The sequence below is a fragment of the Borostomias antarcticus genome (assembly GCF_949987555.1).
Source record: "Borostomias antarcticus genome assembly, chromosome: 17".
NCBI classification, from domain to species: Eukaryota; Metazoa; Chordata; class Actinopteri; order Stomiiformes; family Stomiidae; genus Borostomias; species Borostomias antarcticus.
In genome coordinates, this window is record NC_140250.1 from 12,665,437 (window position 1) to 12,693,256 (window position 27,820).

Genomic DNA, 27,820 nt, shown 5'->3' on the forward strand with positions numbered 1-27,820 from the left:
AGTGCGGCACCATATGTTTCAATGGGGAGCGCAGTTGCCGAACAAATCGTCATACCTCAAAAACGGTAAGTCACAGCTTAGATACTTACATTGTACGAATCAGCACAGCTGTGTGAACATTTTGATGTATAACATGTGTATGAGCTGTTAAAACTGTAGGCATGGCAACAAGTTAGAAAATGGGTAAAAATGCAAAATTAGCAGCTCAAAAGTTAGAGTGCGGCACCATACGTTTCAATGGGGAGGGCAGTTGCCGAACAAATCGTCATACTGTGAAAACTATAAGTCGCACAGCTAAGATACTTACATAGTACGAATCAGCACAGTTGTGTGAATGTTTTGATGTATAATATGTGTGTGAGCTTTAAAAACTGTAGGAGTGCCAGCAGTTTACAAAATGTGTGAATATTTTCAAAGCAACCGCTGCCACCACTCTAAAAACATAATGATACTGAACATTCCGCCAGCAGTTTCAATGGCACAAAAATTACTATTAAAAGTTAAATTACTAAAAAACTATCAAAAATATCAAAAATCTGAATACATCCGGGAAACAGCTAAAGACTATGAACATTTTAAAGTTTGAATGAAGTTTCTAGGACAAAGTATGAAGAAGTAGTTAAGTGCCAAAAAACTGAGGAGAATAATAAGAAAGAAAGAAAGAAAGAAATAGTGGGAATATCACAAGTTGGGCTAGCTTTTACAAGCTAGCCCACCTAATAATGATAATTGAGATTTTGGGGGAGGGGGGGCAGGCTTCCATTGGCATAGACTACAAGAGAAAATGACACTCGTCTAGTTAAAAATCACACCCAGGTGGTGAAGTAAGCAGTGCAGGTTTATGAGCAATCTACTGATTTTCTCTGGGAGTCAAAAGCAGTCAAACAGAAAAAGTGTATGCATTTGAAATTACCAACTGCCGCTAGAGTGTTCTGAACATTCCACTGGGGAGCCATTCATACCACCATTCATTCTATATGAGGAAAGCATGGCCAGTTTCAGACAGCTCTAGTGTATCTCAATAAGTATAAATGTCACAGCTTAGATATTTACACTGTAGGGATCCTGGGAACCACATGAACACTTTGAGGTATAGCCTAATATGTCAGTGTAGCTTAAAAATTGTAGGAGCAGTGACAAGTTTTATTCATCATTCACATATTTTTGTCATATTTATTAATTATTGCATTAAAAGTATTGGTGAAATGTCCAGTTTTAGAGTGGTGGCAGTTGGTGATTTGAAAATATGCAAACATTTTGAAACTGACGGCACACTCAGTTTTAACAGCTCATACACATATGACATTGAAATGTTCACACAACAGTTGCATGCTCTACCTGCCAAGCTCTGAATGCCCCCTGGAGCACCCCAACCTGAACAGTTGCCATTGTACCAGGTGACATGAATACAGACCAGTCGTAGAGATACACACATTTATCAACTGTTTTAGATCCACAGCAGCATCGATCACCACATGTGCAAACAACCCCACCCCCCCCCCCCAATGCTACCTAGGCAATAGAGAGCAAGAGACAAAGAAGAAAAAATAACAAAACTAAAATATGAATGCAGTCCTATTCTGTATTGATCTCCATGGACAACCTCTCTGGAGCTTTGTCACCATGCAGGCGCCAGGCCTGGAGCTCTCTAGGTTACAGAAATATCCATATCCATCCAAAAATAATGCCTGGCATCGGCTGTTTGTGGCCCATTTCTCTTGGGAGTGAAGAGTGAAGTTCTGGTGATAGTGTTGTTCCATTTATAACTGGATTCATTATACGGTGGGATTTTCACTGCTAGTTGTGTGATGTGTGCACAACGACCTACCCAATGCCCTTTGACCTCCCGGATAGAGACAATAAAGCCTTAAAATATTGCCCAACCTGAATAGACTGAGACCCTGTTTAGACTTGGTTTTAGAATGTGTTTTGGATGATCAGATCTCAAGTAGACAGCAACACATCGCCGTTTACACCTGTGTCTATCATGCATCTCCAAATGTGTCCAGCTGACCACTTGTGTTCATATAAGTAACCATAGTAACTCACTCACTCCTGCCTGCGTGTGTCAAACAGCTGTTCCATGTAAACAAATCAATAATCAGTCGGTTTGACTTGGATCAGATTCCAAAAAGTGAGCATGAAAGCAACCGAAGATATTTAAAGAACTAATGTACTTACTAGGACTAGGCTATTCCAACTGTTTCGATTGATAGATCACAAGTAATTTGCGACTTGCAAAAGAGCGCAGGATAAGGCAAAAAAGGAGAAAAAATGATCCTGCAACAATGATGTGTTTTCCTGTTATATCCTTGTGGGGGACGCATCAGGACGCATTAGCGTTTAGACTACTAAAGATATGTGGTCAAATGTGTCCCAGACCACCTCGGCAAGTGGTTTTAGAAACATTTCACAAAACATTTTGGTGTCTGTTTACACTTTTACAGCGCTGTCTACTTTGAATCTGATTGTCCAAAATGCATTCTAAAACCAAGTCTAAATGGGGTCTCTCTGACCCACCAGACGATTCTGGGAAATATAATAGACTTCAAAGACTGGTTGCCATACAGTACATGCCAAACTGGGACAAGATATGTTCAGGAATCCTCATCAGGATCAGAGCTGAAGAACAATTTTTGAAGAGCAAGTTCTTCAGTGTGTGTGTGGGTGTGTGTGTGTGTGTGTGTGCATGTGTGCGTGTGTGTACCAGGTAGGCTATTAGTGGTTTGGGAACCCATGTTGTGAAGCAGACATTCGAACAATGGATTAAGACACCCCCATGTGTTCACTCAGTCTTATAGCAGTCTTGTTTCTAGACAGTGGAGCAGGTCTGTGATAGTAACGGATGACCTAACAGTTCAGAATGCTGCTCTCTCTCACACACAGATCCCACTAATCAATGGCTACAGGGCAGGCCAGGCCACATGTCTCCTCTGAGGGAATGAGCTGATTTCTCAGTGAAAAGCAGCTAATTACGTTTCAGTCCGGAGCCGTTTGAACATAACCCAATTTCATCCTCTCCTGCCTGGGAGAACCTTAGAGGGGCGCCGTGTTAGATTTCTGCCGACGAAGGGGAATGAAGTGTTAATTTCTGCTTACAAGAACAAAATCTCCCTTCCATGATCTGGTTAGGGTTGATTGTGTTTTGTCCAGAGACATTTCTTAAAGGAAAGCCAGCCTGGCCGAGTAGCAGGGGTCATCCTTCTTCCCTGACCCTAATACCACTCTAACACGCCCAGGGAGAGTGTTGCTATACGGGCAGGCGGGAAACCCTAGATGCCTAATAACTCCTCACTTCATTCTCGCTCCACCGAGGGCACCGTCCACACGGACCGGAGGAGTTATTTTACACCGTCTAAGCAAAACACGGCGGACAATGCACGTTACGCTGCCCTGAAAATGGGAAAATAACCTGTTTATGTTTGTGCTGTGTTTGGTTGTTTTTGCACATTCACTGGATCCCAGAACACACCCAGCCTCCTTCGCCTGCTCTCTGCCGTCCCCTGTGGGTGCAGCATCACAGGGTGATCTGTCACATCTTGTTGTGTTCAGACACAGACACTGGACCACTTAGGGTGGAGACAGAGACCAAACACATTATCCCCATTAACGGTACTGAAGACACTATCTTGTGTTAAGGGCCCAACTTCAGACTCTCAAGGTGGGCCCTTCAACAAAAGATGTCTGACTACCCTCCTTACCATCCATGTCTTCTGTGTCTCTCATAAAACATGAGTTGTCTCACGGTGATCTCTCAGAGGACACTATTTTGCAGAGAGCCTTGTTATCATTACAATGCCATATCGAACTTAATTGAACTGAAACTCGTCTTGCTTGTGCTGGTTTAGGCTTTCATCTCCTCTCCACTGGAACAGTCCAAACCCATACAGGCCCCAGGCTCAGAGGTAAGTCAATGACTGGACGTTGAGACTAGCTACTCTAAGCTGTAGCATCACCAGATAAACAAACATAGCTCTGCCTGTAGTTGGCCAAGGACACTCTCTCGTTAGTTTATTGGATTAGTCCGCCGCCAAGTGGACAGTTAGGAAATGTCCAGACATGCAGGCCTAAATAAGATTAAATGAGATGATGAGATGAACAAGTTTGGAACTGGTACTCTTAATTAACATAATTAATACCCCATAACCCTAACCTCAACTAAAAAACCCAATTGGGGACACCAATTTTGTCCAAACACACACTAAGGGTTTCTTGGTGGACAACACACCGATAGTAAATGGCTTCCAGATCATCAGGATCTCACTTATCCTGTGTGCTGTGCAATCTTCACTGATCATGAGTTTTGTCACCTTGTAACCGATATGTTTTGGCATGGGGGTGGGAATCGAACCCTGGTCTCCCACGTGACAGACACCGTTTTAACCAGCTGCGCCAATGAAAAGCTCGGGTGGACAGTATTTATACTTGGAAGACAGTTTAACCAACCAACCCGCTACCTACTCAAGGACTCACTAGAACCCAGTTTCATTCGGTTACACTTGGCCTTTTATTCACATGTTCTAAGCCTTCAAATACACCCAGAACATTTGTTTTTGGAAACAGGATTTTCACTGATAAAAATGTGTGTAGCTCTCAATGTTACAGTAGGCTATATACAAAAAATGGTTGCAAGTATTGCATGTATAGTACTTGTATAGCAAGTTTTATAGACCTAATGAAGACCTAGCAAGACCTTGACTAGCCCAACAAATAGGCCTACTTAGTGAGTGATGTTGTGTGCCTATCTATCTATGTATCTATCTATCTATGTATCTATGTATCTATCTATCTATCTATCTATCTATCTATCTATCTATCTATCTATCTATCTATCTATCTATCTATCTGTGTGTGTGTGTGTGTGTGTGTGTGAGAGAGAGACAGCATTCTTGCATTGAATACATTCTGCTGAGCAACTGTTCACTGTAGCAGGGTTGTGGCTAGATGGGGTACAGCTATGGCCTGTGTAGAAGGCTAGTTCCCATAAATGCAGTACTTGTGTTTACCCTGCTTTGACATGTCAAATGGATGCATGTGAAAAGGGCCTATTGGGTGACTTCTGGAAAACTCCACTCCTGGGTCCAATTTCATAAATCAGCCTGACCCCTCTGTCCACGTCTTATCCAGTAGCTGCCTAGTGCTGTGATTGGTTGATGTGTAGCGGAGCTCCCCCCCCCTCCATCTCGTTCGACTGAATTATTGCAGAGAAACGGAATATCTGACACTGAGCTCTTTAACCTGCACCTAGCCAGGAACTAACAGAATTTGTCATCAGGATATTAGCCTACACATACCCAGTACGGCCAGCTGATGCCTGTGCTACCGTAGGTGAGTATCTGCTTTTCAAATCTGGGAAAGTGATCTATAGGTATCTGTGCTTTGCTTGCCAGAACCTGTAGTTCACCTTGCTGAAGCCACATATCCGGTAGTTGGAAACGTATACAAATTCAAATCTGAGGGAAAGTGATGTCATTCTGCTTCCTGACACTGATACACATCTTATGCTCCTGATTGACACCAGAACCAGAAAAGGTCAACCCACCGGAGTCCCTGGGGCAGCAAGGACATGGCCTGTTGGGGTTACCGACTGTCTGATGATGACCAGTGGTCTCACGAAATGGCCGATGATTGACTTGAGCTTCCTGTCTCAAAATGGCCACTGCGGTGGAAATGGGTTTTAATGTTGCTAATTTTTTTCTTCCAGAAACTGGGGTCTCTGGTCCCTGCCTACCTGTAGCTGTTTTGAACCATGAAAGTTTGTACGATGTAGGGGTGTTGTTGAGGGGAGTATGGCTCAGGGGGCTGAGAAAACCAGCCACCATTGATCAATGTTAGGGGTTCAGTGGAATTGGTTTTACCTCATTGGAAGTCCAACTGTGTTCTGTACTACACTCTTCTTCTGAAGTGATGAGTTATCATTACCGCCCCAGTCTGATGTACCCCTCTGATCACACATGGAAGACTTCACCACCAGATTGAGATTGTGTTCCAGATGACTGCCTGATGTTAGGTTTTTAATGCTGGCTTGCCCTCTAGGTGTCCTGCGGATTATATCCTGCCCACAGACACTCGTGACTCCAGACGCTTCGATGGAGAACTTCGGTTGGTATTGCTTGTGAACAATTCTGCTGGTCTCTTCCTTCCTGATGTGACACTTCTGGAATGTTCTGAAATTATCCTGGTTGCACTTCAGCCACTGGGCTCCACTCCCCTTGAACACCGGGTCCTCCTGCTGGCTCAGTGTGGCGCTGACAATCCCGGTCATGTTCTCAGTGGTAAGGTGACCACCCTGTGGGTTCTGAGAGGGTCAGCACTGTCTCTGATTGGACCGGGGGCAAGTGGCCCTCACGACTGATGAGTGTGATTCTGATCTTATGTGTACAAACATGCCGGGTCTGGTGGCCTTGTGAAGTTGCTGAAGCATTTAGATTGTTTTGTCTCATCTCCACTAGGGCCTGCTGTCTCTCCGCATAGCTGTGTCTGTCTGAAGGTCAGTGTGTAACAACAACCACCTCTTATTACACTACATACCCTTGTTATAAAGAACATCTGTCCCTATAGTGATGAGTTATCATCGCCCCAGTGTGATGTTAGCTGACTGATTGGTACCCCTCTGATCCCAGCGGAAGTTAAATGTTTAGCCAGCCCGTTGTCCTAGTATAATGTCTCCTTGACTTTCTTGACATGCAGTGGAAAGATTTATAAATTAAGAGAAAGATGTAAACCGACTGTCTGAATGTAGCATTTTATAGTCTTATGTGGAGCATTAAAGCAGCCAGAAGCGATACTTTGTTTAATAGAATACGTACATGTTTAAATAAGTCATTTACTGCAGGTATGTCTTGTGTGTTTGTTTTGACAATGCTGTGGGATATGAGGGATATTCTATTTTAGAGATTTTTTAGAAAACTAAATTTCTTCCTTTCTCTGTTTGTAACCACCGAGGAATAATAAAATGAGAATGTAATCCTCTGTTGTTTCTTGCTTACATGAACTAAGACTTTATTATTGAACTCATGTAAGAGTTAAGAGGTCTTCTGAGGATCATGTTGTTTGCAGATTGTGTTGGTGTATACATAATCGGCTTGTTCATAATCTGCATATCTGGTTTCATGTAAAATCTTCATAGGAAAATTCAGTAGACTAACAATATGTTTCAAAAAATTACACTTGAATTATTTGTATTTTTAAAGCTACAGTTTGCATTTCCGGTGATTCTAAAACATTTTGCCTTAGAAATCTGTACCACCTAAACGTGACTGAACCGCAAATAATGTGATGCATCATGCCAAAACTCAATGGGAAATACACAATATTTGTGAGTTTTGTCATGACACATCACATTATTTGCAGAGAAAAGCAAGTACAAAAATCAGGTGTAAATGAAAAAGGGTATCCACAATGCTAAATGAGGCCCCTGGGCAAACATGAGGGATTAAATACACAGGGAGAACAATCAAGGAACAAGGTCCAGGTGAGCAACAAGCCGTAACGAGACACAGGCACATACAATCAACGAGGTTCCAAACAAGACACCAACACCAGGGCAGAGGAAACAAGGACATAAGGAAGGGAACGGGGAGCCAGGCTGGGCCTGGAGAGGAACAGACTAGGGAACAGGAGGGAGGACAGGGACTGAAGCTGAGGAGGGGGCACTAGGACCGGGGACACAAGGAAGACCCATAGTAGGGTAGACACGGGTGTAATTGATTACATTAATTAAGGATCCTTTCTATTTAAGTGTTTCACAGCCAACTCGTGCTTCAGGTAGACATCATGGCTGCATTGCAACGCATCATTCTGCTCACCCCAAGGAACCAACAGCGACGCCGTCTGCGTAGCCATTTGGTTCATGTGAACCATCTCATCAGAACCAACTTCAGCCCTCTGGATGTCCTCTTGGGACCGTGACATCGTGGCTAAGTATCGGCTGCCACGTGTGGAAATCCAGAGCCTGCTGGAGATTGTGCGACCCCATATCACCAGGGCTACCAGGTGCAACTTCGCCTTGGGACTGAAGGCTGCCAGAGGGGGGTATGGGGGGGTGTTCTTGACGGGGACAGTGGCTACCCACTCCGAACCCACCTCATCGCTCCAGTGGCGGTTCCTCTGACCCCAGCTGAGCGGGACTTCAACTCCGACCACTCCCGCACCAGGAGCCTGGTCGAGCGCACCATTGGCCGTTGGAAGCTCCAGTTCCGCTGCAGCCATCGGTCATTGGGGGGGCTGAAGTTCAACCCAAAGTGCTGTGCTGTGATCGTTGTCACAGCGATGCTCCACGTCCACAACATCAGGGGACAAGCAGGTCTGGAGGAGGATGGTGATGACCCCCCGCCCCCCCTCGATTCCATTTTTGTTGTATTTTTGTTCTTGGCCCTTTTATTTTTCCTTTTTTGGTGTGTTTCACTGAAGACCAGCATTCTCCCATCTCCAGGTAGGCTTCATGTGTGTTTTGTATATTCTGTCTTCCCACTGTGTATACATTCCATTCAATGTCGCTAATTGCATTTTCTTCCCTTGCAGATGATGCAGATGCCTGAAACACACCACTCATCCTTCCTACATGTTGCTACCTTGTAGTGGTGGGAAGACTTGTGTACCTCCATGACCATGAAGGCTATACCAGCGGGGGGGTCACCCCCCCAGCAGGTTCAACCATGACGGACAGGTTTCAGGGTAGAGGCCAGACGAAAAGCAACACCTGGCCCTCCAGGTTGGTGGTTGGCTGTGCGGCTAACAACCCCACCCCGGAAAAAGACAACCTGTTACAGAATATACACCAATCACATCTAGTCTTAAAAATCAAATATTTTTGGACCAAAGTTACTTATACTCATCTGTTCTTTTTTTCTAATGGTATGTCATACTTTGAAATCTGACTAGCTGAAGATATGCTTTTCAAGGTCTTGATTCTTTAACAAATATTTGTCTAGCTTAATTTGATATCAATTAAGACCTCAAACTATGCTATCATAGGTGCCCCCTGAGGGGGGCCCGGACCCAAGGTTGGGAAACCCTGCACTAAGGGATGGTCTGGGAAATACTCGTAGGAAAAACTGCTTAAGAAGTGTCGTAGATCTCCAAGGTACATCGTATCTGGGAAACACGGCCCAGAGCGGTTCATGGTCCCTCCAGTTGTTTTGGGCTCCGAGGGGTTTACCTCAGGGAAGCTCAGCTGGGAGGTGAAGGACCTCCCTGAGTGGGTGTGGCTCCAGAGTCAAAGAACAGGAGGGGAAAGGACACGGATCTGGAGTCCCAACTATAATGAAAGGGATATGATGAAGAGTATGGAACTTGAGGAGGAGGGTCCTTCACTCTGCAGAGGAGACCCCAGAGGACCAGGATTCAGCTGGACTATGACAAGGAGATTGTGTCCTTCCATGACTCCAAGGACCCGACACACATCTACACATTTAAAAGACAAGTTAACTGAGGATGTTTCTAATCTTCTGTATTGGACCAGCTGGTGATGCTCAAACTACAGATCTGCCTATCACAGGTGTCTCTGACAATGATGTCATCTGAGAGTCACTGGAAGTTTGTGTTTGTGAATGTGCCCACACCAATGTGTTTCTTTCTTTTAAATTGACGGATATAGGCTAATAATCAGTTGTATTATTGTACTGGTGGGTGTAGCCTGTATTCACACATTTCACACAGTATACCCACTTATTTAAACTGTTGGCCTAGTAGGCTACGATAATCTCTCATTTTAAATACACATGCGTAACAATCTAAACTACAGTTCTCATTTCCAAACCATGTTATATTAGGCATCTACAATGTAACCAAGGCTACGTAGGCTATAGCCTATATTGCATTGCTTTTTCGCTGTTATTTCCTGTGATTTTAATGATTCATCAAAATATCGTTTGATCTATATGGGACTAATACGATTGATACAATTCAACTTTGTAAGCCTAGCCTATATCTGATCATAAACAAAACGACTAATTTTAAACGCTCCGTTAAATGTCTATTGTCTTAAGTGACTTGTAAGTGACTCGCTCGGGTTGGGCAGAGGTTCAATTTCTGATTTGAAAGTTTACTCTTTATGTCCTTATTTTGAGCGCAGACCAGTGCTAGCGAGGGAGGGCGGAGTTCAGCAGGGTCAGAGTTGCTTTGTTGGGAATGGGGCAAAGGGTGAGTCAGCCCGCAGATGTGACGTCAAGATTGTCATGGCTGCAGCAGCGGTGTGGACGGGCCGATCTCGGCTGGCAGGGACAGCTCTCGGGACAGCGGCAGGGACAGCTCTCGGGACAGCGGTCAGAGCCAGTCACTCCGCGGTCAAGCCCCAGTATGACGCGGTCGTCATCGGCGGAGGTAGATAGATCTGATCATCTCTTCAAAACCGCAACGTGATACATGCTGGATTTTAGCCAACCATATAATGGGTTGTTTTAGCTGCTGGAAAACTCACCTCTTGTGTAACACGTAACAAGTTGCAGTGTGCAAAACAACGGCTTTTTAGGTAATTTGCTGCGAGTTTCCTTCAGTCCATGGAATTCCATATTACAGAAATATATAAGAATGGTCACGTGAAACAAGTGACTTGCTTTGTTAACCGATACTTTGGACTCTATTAAACAGACTTTGGAAACCAGCTCGCGCAGCCTTTACCTCTCCGGGCTGCTAGCCTTAAATGGAAGATTGCACGAGAAGATTGCACTATCTACATTCAAGATCTGTTTATTAGGCATGTAGGTTCACACTACGACTTTGACAAGGGTTAAAGGAGTAGTAAAGGGAAAATGCATATTTAGCCCTGTTTTCGGATCGAGTTCAAAGTCCTGGTGTTAACCCACAGAGCTCTTCACGGACGGACCCCGGCCTACATCTCAGAACTTTTGCACCCCCACTCTGAGTCGGTCGCTGAGGTCATCCGACCAGGGTCTCCTAGCGGTGCTCCGGACCAGACTAAAAACCCAGGGTGACAGAGCATTCGAGGCGGTAGCGCCAAGACTCTGGAACGCTCTTCCCCAGGCCCTGAGGGAGCCATCCACTGAACTCATGTTAAAAAAACTTCTTAAAGGACAATGCTCGTTTTTGACAACCTGGACCTAATTTACGACATTTTATAAGACGTTTGACTCACCGAGATCACTTTGGTGTAGTTCGGAGGCATGTAGAAGAAATTTAAAATCCAGCGCGAGCCAGTATATCCATGTAATGTCGGTGGTCGGGGCACTTAGAATGCAGTTTCTAAAAATCTATTTTCTGCCGCGAAACGGTTGTTTTCATCAATCTGTCTTCATGAATCGCTAGTTGTGCTTACATAGAGCATAGGCCTGTGGTGGTTTTTCACATGCCTCTGTAATATGATCTTTAGAAACGTCTTTCGAAACGAAATAGCTTCCTCGCACAGCGCGCAATCGTTGCTCCAGCACGCTGTGCGCATGCGTGCTGGAGCAAGTGAGGAAGCTATTTGGTTTCATTAAATTTCTTCTACATGCCTCCGAACTACACCAAAGTGATCTCGGTGAGTCAAACGTCTTATAATATGTCGTAAATAAGGTCCAGGTTGTCAAAAACGAGCATTGTCCTTTAAGACACATGTTCAGGCAGGCCTTCGGCCATCTATAACTCCTTGCTGCTCGCAATGTTGTTTTTCTGTTCTGTGTCGTTTTAATTTTGTCTCGTGTTGTATTGCCTTTGGTTTTAATTTATTACTGTAAAGCACTCTGCATCCGTGCTGTGAAGAGCGCTATATAAATAAAGCTTACTTACTTACTTTTGATCTGAACCATTGTATATGATCATAAGTAACCTTAAAACAGGGCTAAACATGCATGTTCCCTTTACTACTCCTTTAAGGCAGGCATACGATGTAGACGATAGTCACATATAGGCCTACTCATGTCTCACCACAGACCTTTCAGACTGCATACAGGAGGCCATATTAACACCTGTTTATCATTGCAGGACACAACGGATTGGTCTCGGTGAGTCAGCCTCCAGAGATCTCTTCAAACCTTTTACTGACACCATTACCATTTTACCGTGTGTGAACGCGTGTATATGCGTTTATGCAATGACTGAGATGTAGTGTGTGTGTGTGTGTCCAGGCAGCCTATCTGCAGAAAGGGGGACTAAAGACAGCAGTGCTGGAGCGTAGGCATGTGCTGGGAGGGGCAGCCGTGTCGGAGGAAATCATCCCAGGTGAGGTGCTCCCTGCCTGGGGAAGACTCCTGGCGTGGCAGGATCCTGGCTTGGAAGTCACCATGCCATGCTACACTATTAGCTGTTATCAGTGTAAACTATACAGAAACATGTAGCTTACAGACAGAGAAGAAAGACGTTCATTGATTTAGCAGTATTGTATTCATGATGTGTGTGTGCTGACTTGTGCATGTCTCTGTGTGGGTGTGTGTGTGCGTGCATGTGTGTGTGTGTGCATGCGTTTGTGTGTGTGTGTTTGTGTGTAGGTTTCCACTTCTCCAGGTGTTCCTACCTGCTCAGCCTGCTGAGGCCACACATCTACAGAGACCTGGAGCTCAAGGTGATCAGTCTGTAATCACCCCCTCCCTTCTCTAATCTACTGCTATCAGACAGGACTTCATTTAACCTAACACTTTCATTCACTCTTCTGTGCACAAGTGTTCTTGTCTGGCACAATGGAACGGATGGGCTTCCCAAATATGCAAAGCCACACCCATCTCTCTCTCTCCAGGCAGACTCAAGCAAACACTTAAGTAATTGAAAGGGTTTCAAATAGTATTTAGACCCAGGTCTGCTGTCGGGTGACCCTGTGTCTATACAGTGAAATAGAGAACTACCGGTTTGTGTGTGGGAGAAACACTCAGTGTTTGACTTCCTTTTAGCCTTAGGGCAAGGCAATGCAAGTTTATTTGTATAGCACATTTCAGCCACAGGGCAATTCAAGGTGCTTTACATGAGAAATTAAAAGCATTAAAACAAAATGCAAGACATTATAGACATTTAAAACAAAAAGCAGGACAAATAGAGTACAGGGATAAAGGTTACAGTGCAGTATACAGATAAACATAACTCCTCTTAGAAAGCAGTGGCAAAAAGAAAAGTCTTCAGGCTTGTTTTAAAAGAACCAAGAGTTGCAGCAGACCTGCAGTTTTCTGGAAGTTTGCTCCAGATATGTGGGGCATAAAAACTGAACGCTGCTTCTCCATGTTTTGTTTTAACTCTGGGGACAGAAAGCAGACCTGTGCCAGACGACCTGAGGGGTCTGGATGGTTCATAGCGTATGAGCAGATCAGAAATATATTTTGGCCCTAGACCATTCAGTGCTTTGTAAACCAACAGCAGTATGTTAAAGTCAATTCTTTGACAGACAGGAAGCCAGTGTAAAGACCTCAGAACTGGAGTGATGTGATCCACTTTCTAAGTCTTAGTGAGGAATTGAGCAGCAGCATTCTGAATCAGCTGCAGCTGTCTGAACGTTTTTTTAGAGAGACCTGTAAACACTGATGATTCTACTGAAGATAAATGCATGGACACGTTTTTCCAAATCCTTCTGGGACATAAATCCTTTGATCCTTGATATATTCTTCAGGTGATAGTAGGCTGACTTTGTAATTGACTTAATGTGGCTGTTGAAATTCAGGTCAGAGTCCATGACTACACCAAGATTTCTGGCTTTGTTTGTGGTTTTTAGCATTACTGATTGAAGTTGAGCACTGACTTTTAATCGTTCTTCTTTGGCTCCAAAGACAATTACTTCAGTTTTATTTTTGTTTAGTTGGAGAAAGTTCTGGCACATCCAATCATTGATTTGTTTAATGCACTTACTCAGCGCTTGTATGGGATTATAGTCTCCTGGTGATATGGTGATATAAATTTGTGTGTCGTATGCATAGCTATGGTAACATATTTTGTTGTTTTCCATAATTTGAGTTAGTGGGAGCATATAAATGTTGAACAGAATAGGCCCCAGGATGGAGCCTTGGGGAACTCCACAGGTCATTTTTGTCGGCTCAGATTTGTAATTGCCTATAGACACAAAATAGTCCCTGTCCTTTAAGTAGGATTCAAACCAATCTAACACTGTACCAGAAATTCCCAGCCAATTTTCCAGTCGGCCTAGTAGTATGTTGTGGTCTACCGTGTCGAACGCAGCGCTGAGATCCAGTAGTACTAAGACTGAGATTTTGTCTGAAGAATGAGGCAAATTCGTTACAGGCCCTGGTGGAAAGAAGTTCAGAGGCTACTGACACAGGAGGGTTTGTCAGCCTATCAACCGTGGCAAACAAGGCACGCGCATTGTTATGGTTTTTGGTGATGTCAGAAAAGAAGGTCTGCCTTGCATTTCTCAGCTCCAGATTATAAATGCGAAGACTCTCTTCATAGATGTCATAACGAACATGGAGATTTGTTTTTCGCCACCTGTGTTCAGCTTTTCGCCACTCTCTTTTTTCTATTCTGACCAGCGTGGCGTTTCTCCATGGAGATCTTCTCTTACCAGAGACCACTTTCACCTTAGTGGGCGCAATGGCGTCAATAATGTTTTTAATTTTAACATTGAACTTATTTACAAGCTCATGGACTGAGGCAATTGAGAGGGCAGGTGTGGATGAGAAAGCCTGAGTAAATATTTCACCGGTGTTTTCAGTGATGTGCCGTTTTTAGATTTTCTGATTGAGAATTTGTGCGCATGGAGATGGTACTCTCAACGAAAACACAGGAATGATCAGAGAGCGCAACATCAGACACCTGAACCTTAGAAATATTCAGACCTTGGGTGATGATTAAGTCCAGAGTGTGCCCCTTGTTGTGTGTGGGCTCCGTCACATGCTGAGTCAGTCCATAGTTACATTACATTACATTACAGTCATTTAGCAGACGCTTTTATCCAAAGCGTCTAACAATAATTGCATTTAACGTAGGAAAAGCCAATGTACTACTACTTGCCAGAATTCACAAGTGCATCTTCTTTCTAAAACAAGTGACTAAGAGCATAATCTAGTGCTGAAGGCAAAGTGCAAGAATAGCAATCTAAAGTACAGTGCAATACAATACAATACAATAAGTGCTTAGGAGGGAGGATTGTTGTAGTACTTCTTGAAGAGATGAGTTTTGAGCCTGCGACGAAAGATGGGCAGCGACTCTGCTGTCCTGACATCAGTGGGCAGTTCTTTCCACCACTGCGGGGCCAGGACAGAGAAGAACCGTGACCGTGTCGATCGACCGCAGGGGCCTCGGAGTGACGGGGCAACCAGTCGCCCCGAGGTTGCAGAGCATAGCGGTCGGGAGGGGGTGTAGGGTTTGACCATGGCCTGGAGGTAGGAGGAGGCTTTTCCTTTCATTGCCCTGTAGGTGAGCGCCAGAGTTTTAAACTGGATGCGAGCCGCTTACAGGGAGCCAGTGTAGGGAACGGAGGAGGGAAGTTGTATGGGAGAACTTGGGGTGGTTGAACACCAGGCAAGCAGTGGCTTTCTGGACAAGTTCCAGAGGTTTAATGGCTGACGCTGGGGCCCCAGCGAGGAGGGAGTTGCAGTAGTCCAGGCGGGAGATGACCAGGGCCTGGATGAGTACCTGCGCCGTTTCATCAGTGAGGAAAGGGCGAATCCTCCTGATGTTGTAGAGCATGAATCTGCAGGAGCGTGTGACGGATGTGACATGTGCGGAAAAACGACAGTTGGTCATCCAGGGTTACACCCAGATTCCTCGCAGTCCGAGTCGGGGTCACCACTGTGTCTTCAATGGTGATGGCCAGGTCCCGGTGCGGGCAGCCCTTCCCCGGGAGGAACAGCAGCTCAGTCTTGTCCAGATTGAGCTTGAGGTGATGTGTCGTCATCCACTCCGAGATGTCAGCCAAGCACCCAGCTATGCGTGTCTCCACTTGTGTATCAGAAGGGGGAAATGACAGGACCAGTTGGGTGTCATCGGCATAGCAGTGATAGGAGAAGCCATGCGAGCGAATGACAGAGCCCAGAGATGTAGTGTAGAGGGAAAACAGGAGAGGACCCAGGACAGACCCTTGTGGAACCCCCCGTAGTCAGACTACGCGGTTCCGACATCCACCCTCTCCATGTCACCTGGTAGGAGCGGCCCGTCAGGTAGGATGCAAACAGGGAGTGTGCAGAGCCAGCGACGCCTTTCTCCTCGAGGGTGGAGAAGGACATAGTTGTCAAGGACATAACCTAGCTCTTTAGTCCCTCTGTCCTGAGGGTTGTCAACATGGATGTTAAAATCACCAACAATAACCACACAGTCAAAGTCAATGCAGACAACAGTTCAGCAAAGTCATCAAAGAAGTTTGGACAGTATTTGGGTGGCCTGTAGATGTTTAGAAATATGGCTCGAGAAGAGGAATTCAACTGAAGAGTGTGTGTGTGTGTGTGTTTGCGTGTGTGTGTGTGTTTGTGTGTGTCCAGAAACATGGGCTGAAGGTGTACATGAGGGACCCCCATGCGTTCACCCCCATGCTGGAGGAGGGGGTAGGGGGCAACCCCCCCAGGTCTCTCCTCCTCGGGGGAGACATGACCATGAACCAGAGAGAGATCAGCAAGTTCTCCGACAGAGACGCCAAGGTGGGCAGCTATACCCTTCTCTGGCAGCCATACCTCTCTCTCCGTCCCGCCCTCTCACTATCTTTTTCTCAGCCTGTCTCTCTCTCCGTCAGTTTCTCTCACTCCCTTTAGTTTCTGTGTCTCTCTCTCTGTCTCTCACCTACCCTCTTTATTTCTCACCCACACTGTACTTCCCCTCCATGTCCCACCGCCCTCTCCGCCTCTCTCCCCCTCCCTCTCTCTCTCCCTCTCTCTCTCTCTCTCTCTCTCTCTCTCTCTCTCTCTCCCTCCCCAGGCGTTCCCAGAGTTCGTGACCCATCTAGAGAAGCTTGCGGGGGCTATTCAGCCTCTCCTGGACGCCCCCCCCGTAGACATCCCAGGGATCACCGGGGGGTTGCTCACCAGGAGGCTGGTGGCACTCAAGACTCTGATGCCCCTTGTCAAGTGTGGTACTGTGGTGCTTTACCTTGTACATTCATTCTCCCCCCAGCTTAAAATGAATAGGTGCATGATCCATATTAGTGATGATGATGATGAATGGCTTGATTTAGTCTTAATGTTTTTAATATATGTTGTTTTGTGTTTACAGGTTTGAAACTGGGCAAGAACATTCCAGACTTCTATGAGATCATAACTGCACCAATAATGAAGGTATAGTTGGTATACACACAAGAACTATGGTCCACTGAGCCACACTCCTCTTCTCTCTCCTTTCCTCTCCTCTCACATCCTCTCTCCTCTTCTCCTCTCCTTTCTCTTCTCCTCTCTTCTCTTCTCCTCTCTTATATTCTCATCTCTTCTCTTCTCCTTTCTTCTCTTCTCTTCTCCTTTCTTCTCTTCTCCTTTCTTCTCTTCTCTTCTCCTTTCTTCTCTTCTCCTTTCTTCTCTTCTCCTTTCTTCTCTTCTCTTCTCTTCTCTTCTCTTCTCTTCTCTTCTCTTCTCTTCTCTTCTCTTCTCTTCTCTTCTCTTCTCTTCTTCTCTTCTCTTCTTGTCTCTTCTCTCCCCTGTTCTCTTCTCTCCTTTCTTCTCTTCTATAACATTATATGCAGTATATTACTATTTTCCATTTTGCTCTTCTATTTGATTGTGTCAGATCCTTAATCGCTGGTTCGAGTCAGAGCCCCTGAGAGCCACCCTGGCCACAGACGCCGTCATAGGGGCCATGACCAGCCCCAGCAACCCTGGCAGTGGGTGAGAACCCCCCCCCCCCCCCCACACACGCACACACACACACACAAACACATACACACGCGCACACACACAGACACACAGACATACACACACACGCGCACACACACACACACACACACACTCTGGCAGTGGGCGAGATCCCCCCCACACACGCATACACACACAAGCATATTTTCGACAATTTCTCTCAGGGGATCAATAAAGTATCTACCTGCCTACATAATGTGTGTGTGTGTGTGTGTGTGTGTTTGTGTGTGTGTATATATATATATATATATATATATATATATATATACTGTGTATATATATATATTTATATATATACAGGGTGCGATTTGTAAAAAAAAAACAGACGGGGGGGCATTTTAAAATAAAATTTAATGTCCAGAAATTGAACAAATGTAAACATCAGAACAAAGGAAACGACTGTATGCTCTTATTGTATTCTTATATATACTGTACACCCAATAAAGTGCTAAAAGAAAGGACAAACCATACGATGTTAGGTTATTCATCACACTGCTATGAATGTAGAGCTATCCCGTCCTCATCATAGACCTTTGGACCTCATAAAAAAAAGTGAAATGCGTAGGCTAGTCTGTCTCTTGAAAAAGAGGCTAAATTGGTGGCCGCGACAATGTGCTGCGCTGACTTGGCTATCGCCTAATATCGAGGATAAGAATAGAAAAACAAAAGCAATACATGCTGACGATTGGCCGCTTATCACCCACAACAATAATTGTATTATAATAAAATATTCATCCTGTCACTTACTGATGTTTAGCACTAGCAGAATCTGCTTTGGTGACGGACCTCTGGCGTTTTGGGCATCCGCCAAAATCCTCGCAGCAAAATATGAAGAAATGCTTTGTTGACCCTGTTTCATTGCTAATTCTTGCTAGTTAGAGTAGGCGCTTGATTGACATGACAGTCAAACGCGTGGCTAGAACTAGCTGTTGGTTAGAACCAGCTGTTGTAAATCATATTTTTGAAATAGCTAGTGTAGTTTTTCTAAATTGCATCATCTATTTTCGGGCACAGGAATTGTAGCTATATTCAGTCTGACCAGAAGCAGGGATAAAAACGTATCCCCACCGGCGATAAAAATGAATGATCAGAGGAGGGGATATCAAAACCAGAGGGGGAGAAATCCCCCCCATCCGCCCCAGCAATTTGCACGCTGTGTATATATATACACACACACACACACACACACACACACACACACACACTGGCAGTAGGTGAGACACTAAAGCTCTCAGGTAAGCATTTGATTTGACATGGTACCCGTATCATATGACAAATAAGCCAACTTCAACATGAGCGCACGCACGCACACACACACGTGCACACACACACACGTTTTCGTTGGCACGTTTGTGTAGTAAAAAGATGTCCTCTGGCAGGTATGTGCTCCTGCACCACGTGATGGGGGAGCTGGAGAAGGAGAAGGGGGCGTGGGGCTACGTGGAGGGGGGCATGGGCGGGGTTTCCATGGCCATCGCCAGCTCCGCCCGCTCCCTGGGAGTGGACATCTTCACTGAGCAGGTGAGGCCGGTTCAGGCTGCGCTGGGGCGAGCGTCCGTCATGATCAGCACTGACTTCTTCTCTTGGTGTGTTTCTCTCTCTCCCCTTGTGTTCCTCTGCATGTGCGTGTTTGGCTGCCTGTATGCCCACGTACGTGCGCGCGTGTGCGTGTTTGGCTGCCTGTGTGCTCACGTATGTGCGCGTGTTTGTGTGCGTGTGTGCCTGCGCATGCTTGCCTGTGTGTGGGTCCACATGCGTATTTGTGCGTATGCATATGAGCATGTGTGTGTGCGTTCCCGTGCTTGCCTGTGTGTGCGTGTGTGTGTGTGTATGACAGTGCGTGCAGCAGGTTCTGATAGGATCAGATGGCACTGCCAAGGGTGTGGTTCTCCAGGATGGCACTGAGATCCACAGCAGGGTGGTTCTGTCCAACGCCACGCCATACGTCACCTTCAAGACCCTCACACCTCAGGTACCGTACACCCAATATTTCAAAACAATCTATTTATTAAACTGAATCATCTTAATTATTAACGAGGCTTTTCCCTGTTACCATGTCCATTTCCTCTCCTGGTTGTGGATTGCATGATTTTTTAAACCCTTGATAAACCGAAACCTGATTTATCATCTCATTTGGGAGGCAAAGTCAGGACAAAACCACCGCTGGGTTTGCATCACTGTGTTTCTTCTCAGAGCTCCTTGCCCCCAGAGTTCATCAAAGCTGTGGATCAGATCGACTTCACCTCCCCAGTCACCAAGATCAACGGTGTGTAATGTGTATGCCTGCTCTTACCTCAGCCTCGTCTTTAAATACCTGTTATTCATTACGATAGCTAATATGTCATTGTAATAGATATCGCTGACATACAGTAGTTTAGGTTTGTGGTTAACATGACAGGTTCTTTGAGGAATAAGAGGTCTAACTCTGGAAGAGCGTTGAGATTGGCCTCATATTTCCCTGCGTTTGTGTGTGTCTGCGCGTGTGTGCCTGTGTGCGTTTCTGCTTGTGTGTTTGTGTGTGTGTGTGTGTGTCTGACTGTGCATGCCTGTGGATGTCTGCAAGTGTGTGTGTGTGTGTGTGTGTTAGGGATGAGAAGGTATACTGTAAAACCGTGAACCGCGGTACAAAATGTCCACGGTATTAGAACCGTGACATTCCCTGTGTTTACGGTATTACGTTTACGGTATTACACAATAATGCGCTGCTGAAACTTCACATTTCAAGTTGCTTGCAACAGTTAATTTTGCAATTTAATATAAGCTTGCTATTAATAAACTGACACACTAATGTTCAATAAAGCTGTTTTCCTTCAAAATATTTTTTGATGTATGTTGGGGAGGTGAAATGCCGTTTACCGTGAAATACCGCAAACCGTACGGTGTAACTAGATACTGTACCGTAATGCAAAAATCCATACCGGCTCATCCCTAGTGTGTGTGTGTGTGTGTGACAGTGGCGGTGGACAGGCTGCCTAGCTTCCTAGCGGCCCCTACCCCTGACGGTGTGCCTGGGCCCCATCACCAGTGCTCTATCCACCTCAACTGTGAGAGCGTGGAGGTGCTGGAGACTGCTTATAAAGACTGCATGGATGGACGGCCTTCAACCAGGTACACACACACACACACACACACACACCCCTACCTTCTGGCTATAGGCTCTTTGCACAAGCTCCACTACTTCCTGAAATTCTACAGGCATCCTTATTTCCTGTCCTATACTATTGGATGGAAGTGATTAATCAGGTGTGCGGCACACCTGATCACACCTGATTAATCACTTCAATCCAATGGTATAGGACAGGAAATAAATATGTCTGTAGAATTTCAGGAAGTAGTGGAGCTTGTGCAAAGAGCCTATTATACTACTCCTCTCTCCCAGGCCCATGTTGGAGATGACCATCCCCTCAGTGCTAGATCCCACTTTGGCGCCCCCTGGTGCCCACGTCGTGTCACTGTTCACCCAGTTCACCCCTTACCAGCTGGAGGGAGGCCGGGAGTGGACGGAGCAGGACAGAGAGGCCTACGCACACTCAGGTTAGAGTCACTCTTTATGGACTTCTCATAGATGCTCATTGGTTGAGTGCTATGCTAAGATTCAATGCATTCCTTGGTGTGTGTGAAAACGCATGCACGCACACACACACATAGGTGCATGCATGTACACACACACACACACACACACACGCATACACCCATTTCTATTTCCAGGTGACACTTGTATCTGTTTGATTCTTGATACTTGTGTTCCGTATTGCCTTTACATGAGTTCAATGCAGCAGATGAGGTCTGTTTTTGTCTACATGCATGCATTTGTGTTTTTCTGTGTGTTTGTGCTTGTGTATCTGTCCAGTGTTTGGCTGGGTGGAGCAGTACGCCCCTGGGTTCAAGAGCTCCATCGTGGGCAAAGACATCCTGACACCCCCTGACCTGGAGAAGATCTTCGGGCTAACTGGAGGGGTGTGTGCTGGTGTGTGTGTGTGTGCGGGCGTGAGTGTGGGTCTGTGTACATGTGTGTGCATGAGGGAGAGGGCGATAGAGAGAGATACAGAGACAATGAGGTACAGAGACAATGAGATAGTGAGATAAAGGACAGGGAGGTTAGTGACGGGGATTTGTAGGTTAACGTGTCATTGTTCTGAGTACCAGCACACCTCGGTTCTCTGAACCAGGAAGTTGTTTGCATCCTGCGGCTCCTCTTCCTCCTCCTGACGTCCATCCTGCAGACCAGACAAAGCAGAACAGACTCAGAGAGAGTTGGGCAGAGTAGATAAGAACAGAGACAGAATAGCACAGAGCATTGTACAGTAGGTGAGAACAGACAGAGCATCATAGAGTACAGTCGAGTCGATGAGAACAGACATAGCATCATAGACAAGAGTAGATAAGAACAGACAGAGCATCATAGAGTACAGTCGAGTAGATGAGAACAGACATAGCATCATAGAGTAGATGAGAACAGACAGAGCATCATAGAGTAGATGAGAACAGACAGCATCATAGAGTACAGTAGAGTAGATGAGAACAGACAGCATCATAGAGTACAGTAGAGTAGATGAGAACAGACAGAGCATCATAGAGTACAGTAGAGTAGATGAGAACAGACAGAGCGGAGCTTCTGTTTCCCAAGCTGACAACGCTCATTGTGCTGTTTACCACAACTTGGCCTCTGCTTTGTGGTTTTTCTGTTTATGTTGCACTGCTCTTAATTTGATATTGTGGTCCCACTTACTGTTGATAAAATGGCACTGTAATGCCTTCAGACTTGTTTTGAAATACATACGCTGTCATGAATCTGCAGTGGTAATAATGGGATCTCTTGTTGAGGAAGTGAATGCAGTAAGTAACTAAATCAGAAGAGGAATTGGGTCAAAGGCAGACAAGGAGAGGGCACTGTTAAAGTTTATTAAGGCCTGATTTTATATAGTGGTGTTTTCTTCACCACAGAATATTTTCCATGGGTCCATGTCATTGGACCAGCTGTACCTGGCACGACCTTTGCCCTATCTGTCAGACTACCGTTCACCAATCAGAGGGCTGTATCAATGTGGCAGCGGCTCCCATCCAGGTGGGTAATACAGACTTCATAGGAGCTCTAGACTGTCTGCCCTAGTTTTCTTTGTGTGTCTGTGTGTAGGTGAGCGCTAGTGTGTGTGTGTGTGTGTTTGTACTGTATGTGAGCGCCAGCGTGTGTGTGTTAGTGCGTGTCCATGTGTGTATCCCTTTGCCTGCCAAGTGTACAATTAGTTGACCTTTGGATTGTATTTGCCACAAGTGTCTTCTTTCGTGTAACGTCAGAGGTCCAACTCGGTGTCGTGTAGCCATGCCAGCATCTCGTGTCCTAGGTCAAAGAGGCTGGCTTCCGAGGGTGGTCTGTACAAGGTGCAAGTGGTGATTATATGTTCGGCTGTCTGTTCAGGGTCACCGCACTCGCATGCCGCACTGTCTGCCAGGCCCCACTTCTTCATCGATGTTTTAAAACGACCAACCCCAGTTCACAGGCGGTTCAGTGTGGTCCATTGCCGGCGTGGTAGGTCGTCTCCTCCTATGGCGCCACCTCCTGGGTCCCAGATGTAGTGATGGACGTGGGAGGGCCCTGCTGACTGCCACTCCTGCTTCCAAGCTGCTGCCAGCCAAGCATCTCTGGAGATGTCCTCAGAGGTGGAATTGAGCATCTCTTGCGCTGCCTTGTTGTAGGGGTGGCGGGATTTGAGTCTGCTTGGAGGAGCCGCTGTTGTTGTGGTGTTGTGCAGGATGTGCCACTCATATCTTTTTGCTTTCCTGGCCAGGGCAAGGGTGGCAGCCTCCCATCGGAGGCCGGCCGGGGCTATTCCCACGAGGACTGGCAAGAGGGACACTGGGGTAGGCTTCAGGCATCCAGTTATTATTCGGAGGGCACTGTTTATAGCCACGTCAACTTTGCTTGTATGAGGGCTTCTGCACCAGACTGGGGTGCAGTATTCCGCTGCAGAGAAGACCAGAGCTTGGGTCGATATTCGCAGAGTCTTAGCGGACGCTCCCCAGGTTATTCCCGCAAGGCAGCGGATCAGCGCAACCCTAGATGTAACTTTGGCCTTGACTTCTTCTAGATGTTGTCTGAAGGTCAGGGTCCGGTCCAGACGCACACCGAGGTACTTCGGAGCTTGCTGGACCTCTAGGCGTTTGTTGTCGACACGCACCTCCAGTTCCCTCTTTGCTTCTCTGGTGCTTAGATGGTATGCTGCTGTGACTGTCTTTCCGATGCTGAGCTGTAGACGCCACCTTCGAAGGTATGCTACCAGAGTGCCCATATCTTTGTTAAGGCCATCTTCCATTGCCTTCCACGTTGGACGTCTCAGCATGATGGCAAGATCATCTGCATAGCTGTACTTTCTGGAATTTGTGTCAGGTAGGTCATGTATGTAGATGTTGAACAGCATCGGTGAGAGAACTGACCCCTGCGGAACCCCGTTCCTCAGTCTTCTGAGTCTACTGCGCTGGCCACTGCTGGTCTGGAGGCGAAGCTGCGGTTGGAAAGTGTCTCCATGATGAACTTCACCATGTGCCGGTCTGGAATTATCCTCAACAGCTTCAGGTGGAGACCACGGTGTCGTATGCGGCAGTCAGATCCAGGTATACTACCCCAGCTTTCTCGTTGTCCTGGAAGCTGTCCTCGATGTCCTGAGCGAGTAGTGTTACCTGGTCTGCTGTTGATCTTCCACGACGGAAACCAGCTTGTTCCCGTGGGAGCTGTGAGTCAACCACTGGCTCGATGCGGCTATGGATCATCCTCTCCAAGATTTTAAATGGGACACAGAGCAGCGAGATGGGCCGGTATGATTTGGGGTCTTTCGCAGGTTTATTTGGCTTTGGCAGAGCTATGACGGAGGCACGGCGCCAAGTCTTTGGGAGCTTTAACCTCTGGTAGCACGATGTGAAGAAAGCACAGAGCCAGCTGTTGTTGTGCTCTGGTGGATGACGAACTCCGGGTGGATGTTGTCACGGCCTGGAGATTTTCCTGGCTTGAGTTTACTCATGGCCTCATTGAGTTCCTCTTCCGTAAAGTCTCCCGAGATGTTGGAATCGACACTGGCTGCTCTCAAGATGCAAGACGCCTCACGCGATGTCTGTCGGGCAAAGTCTTTGTCTGCATCCGAGAAACGGCCGTTCTTCAGGAGCTGGGATGCGATGGCATCAGCTGTGACTGGGCAGCTGGAAGGTGTTGTGTTTCTGCCAGTAAGCTGGTGGATGGTCTGCCACTCCTTGCGACTAGAGTGGGTGAAGTCGATCGATTCAACGACTTCTGTCCATCTGGTCCTGCGGGTGACGTCCAGCCTCTGGGTCAGAGCTGCTGCAGTCATGTCCACCTCTTCTCTGGAACTAGCCCTCTGGTGGTCACACAGAAGGCGGCTGCACTCCTTGTCCCAACCTGGGATGTAGCTCCTGTTGTAGCCACGTGGGATGGCCTTCTTTGCCGCACCCAGGAGGATCCGGCAGTAGGCTGTGTAGGCCGCATCCGCGTCCACTGACTCTGGGTCAGGCAGGCCAGCTGACCTTCTTTCCGTCTCCTCAGCATACAACACCCAGTTGGCCTTACGGAAGTTCCATCTTTTGACAGGTTTCCCTGGTACCGGCTGCACCAGTGATGGAACTTTAACGATGGCTCGTCGGTGATGTGAATGGGGAAACCTGTCCAGGACGCGTCTCTCCGGTTTCGGGTCGTTACTGCGGCAGATGGCGAAGGCCAAGTCCGGTTTGGTGGAGGTATTCCAGCGTGAAGAGTAGAAAGATGGAGGCTCATTGGGGTCATACAGCAGCAGGGCATCGGTGTTGGAGGCCCATTCGCTCAGTGCTACTCCATTAGGTGTTGTGTGATTATAACCCCAGTCTGTGTGTTGACAGTTGAAGTCACCTGCATAGATGGCGGGTGCAGGTACTGATGGGAGTGATGTTGCAGACAGCTCCGATTGTGGGGGCTTGTACACATTGATGACTGATGTCTCCTGGATTTTTGTAACCAACCATTCGATGTTGGAGCCTGGTGGTGATTGGCTAGTGGCTGACCAGCTTATTTCAGTCCGTACGAAGGTTGCCACACCGTGTTGCTTGCTGTGGGTGGACCCAGCGAGATGGAACCCAGGGATCTTGAGGATGTTGTTGGATGTGCAGTGTGTCTCCTGCAGGAGCAGAACCGCTGCCCCAGTGGAATTAGCCAGGTGACGCAGGACTTTGAGTTTGGCGGTGGTATGGCCCTCGACATTGAGTTGAAGCACTGACAGGCCTCGGTTTTCGACGGTCGGGATGGCTGCTTGTCCACTGTTCCTAGGTCTGCCAGCTCGACGTTTGGTTGGCGACATTAGTTTCACAAGCTGGTTTTTAGCAAGTTGGTCTTGCACCATCTCTTGCTACTTACAGGGAAGGCCACGCGAAGGCTGTCGTCTTCTTCCCCACAAGTGTGAAGGAAAAGAGGTCATTATTGCACTTTTACTGTTCTGCGTGCTAGATATTATAGGAGCATGTACTGTTTTGCTGTTTAGCTACAGTATATACACATACTGTATACTGCATATGCAATTGGATCATGCCTTACATGAAAAACAGTGTTTATATTACCAAGTACATAAATGGTGTAAACCTACCCTAGGTACCCTAAGTACAGCACATAGAACAGAGCTACAGTACCAAAGAAGGTTCATAGCTGGAGGCACGCTGGAGAGCCTTGTTAGTGCAAAGGTCAAATTAAAAATTGTAGTGCTTATTTGAATTTCCTGTGTTTATAGTTTGTTACAATTATAAATATTTCACTTATATTTTATTAGACAATTTGATAACAAGTAGTCAAAGGCACTATCAGGTCCCATCAATTCAAAAGCCTTATCATTATGGAAATGTTAAGACTGTGTCTGTTGTTCTCCTAGCTGACTGTGTCTGTTGTTCTTCTAGCTGACTGTCTGTTTCTCTCCTAGCTGACTATTTAGGATTCTCTCCTAGCAGACTGTGTCCGTTTCTCTCCTAGCTGACTGTCTGTTTCTCTCCTAGCTGACTGTATCTGTTGTTCTCCTAGCTGACTGTGTCTGTTTCTCTCCTAGCTGACTCTGTCTGTTGTTCTCCTAGCTGACTGTGTCTGTTTCTCTCCTAGCTGACTCTGTCTGTTGTTCTCCTAGCTGACTGTGTCTGTTTCTCTCCTAGCTGACTGTGTCTGTTTCTCTCCTAGCTGACTGTATCTGTTGTTCTCCTAGCTGACTGTGTCTGTTGTTCTCCTAGCTGACTGTATTTGTTCTCCTAGCTGACTGTATCTGTTGTTCTCCTAGCTGACTGTGTCTGTTGTTCTCCTAGCTGACTGTGTCTGTTGTTCTCCTAGCTGACTGTGTCTGTTTCTCTCCTAGCTGACTGTATCTGTTGTTCTCCTAGCTGACTGTGTCTGTTGTTCTCCTAGCTGACTGTGTCTGTTTCTCTCAGGTGGTGGTGTGATGGGCTCCTCCGGATGGAACGCGGCTCAAACTGTCATGGCTGACCTCAGACGTGGCTGAAACCATGGATCTTGGAGAGATTGAGGGGGAAGAGAGGGAGTGTAAGAGAGGGAGAGAGAGATGCATGGCCTCTAGCCTGGAAGCCAGACTCATCGCAAAAACAAAAACCTTTCACGATAGATCTTTTTTTTTTTTTGTGGCAAGTCTGGCTTCCAGGCTATGGCATGCAGCTGGGCAGCCAGTCTCTGTGCCAGGGTTACAGCTACACAAGAAGGACTACCATGTGGTCATTGACTCGCGGTTGTGATCCACCCTCAGCTGGAACTAATCATGAACTAATCGTGTATTTTTGAAGTGTGTATGATTTTTTTACATCTGTAGAGTGAATGATTTTTCTACCATTCCATTCTCAAAATGTTTGTTTGTGCCTTTAAACATACTGCCAATGCTCCACTTATTTTTATATACATTCATAAAACCCCAAAAAGCCAAACATTTTCATTGTCATGCTGGAAAATATATTTTGTGAACACTGTACTTTAATTTCAGATATAAATAAATCCTGCTGCAATCTCACACAGATGTGCTGCATTCTAATTTTGAAGAGCTTGAATGAACCTTGTTCTGTGCTCAATTAAAACCAGGTTGGTAGAGTGATGCAACATTTTCCGT

At 46.3% G+C, this 27,820-nt stretch overlaps 1 protein-coding gene across 1 annotated transcript; it reads left to right on the top strand.

Moving 5' to 3' along the window:
- Window positions 1-10,178: 10,178 nt before the first annotated feature.
- Window positions 10,179-27,718, top strand: pyroxd2 (pyridine nucleotide-disulphide oxidoreductase domain 2; the record flags this gene model as incomplete). Its single annotated transcript, XM_084451998.1, has 16 exons — window positions 10,179-10,323; window positions 11,923-11,942; window positions 12,066-12,159; window positions 12,426-12,499; window positions 16,350-16,505; window positions 16,780-16,933; window positions 17,074-17,135; window positions 17,578-17,675; window positions 19,082-19,223; window positions 19,540-19,674; window positions 19,896-19,968; window positions 20,657-20,810; window positions 21,082-21,236; window positions 21,553-21,659; window positions 22,647-22,767; window positions 27,138-27,718. The coding sequence occupies 16 exons, from the start codon at window positions 10,179-10,181 to the stop codon at window positions 27,206-27,208; spliced, it is 1,761 nt and encodes a 586-aa protein (XP_084308124.1). The 3' UTR covers window positions 27,209-27,718.
- Between the last annotated feature and the right edge of the window lie 102 nt (window positions 27,719-27,820).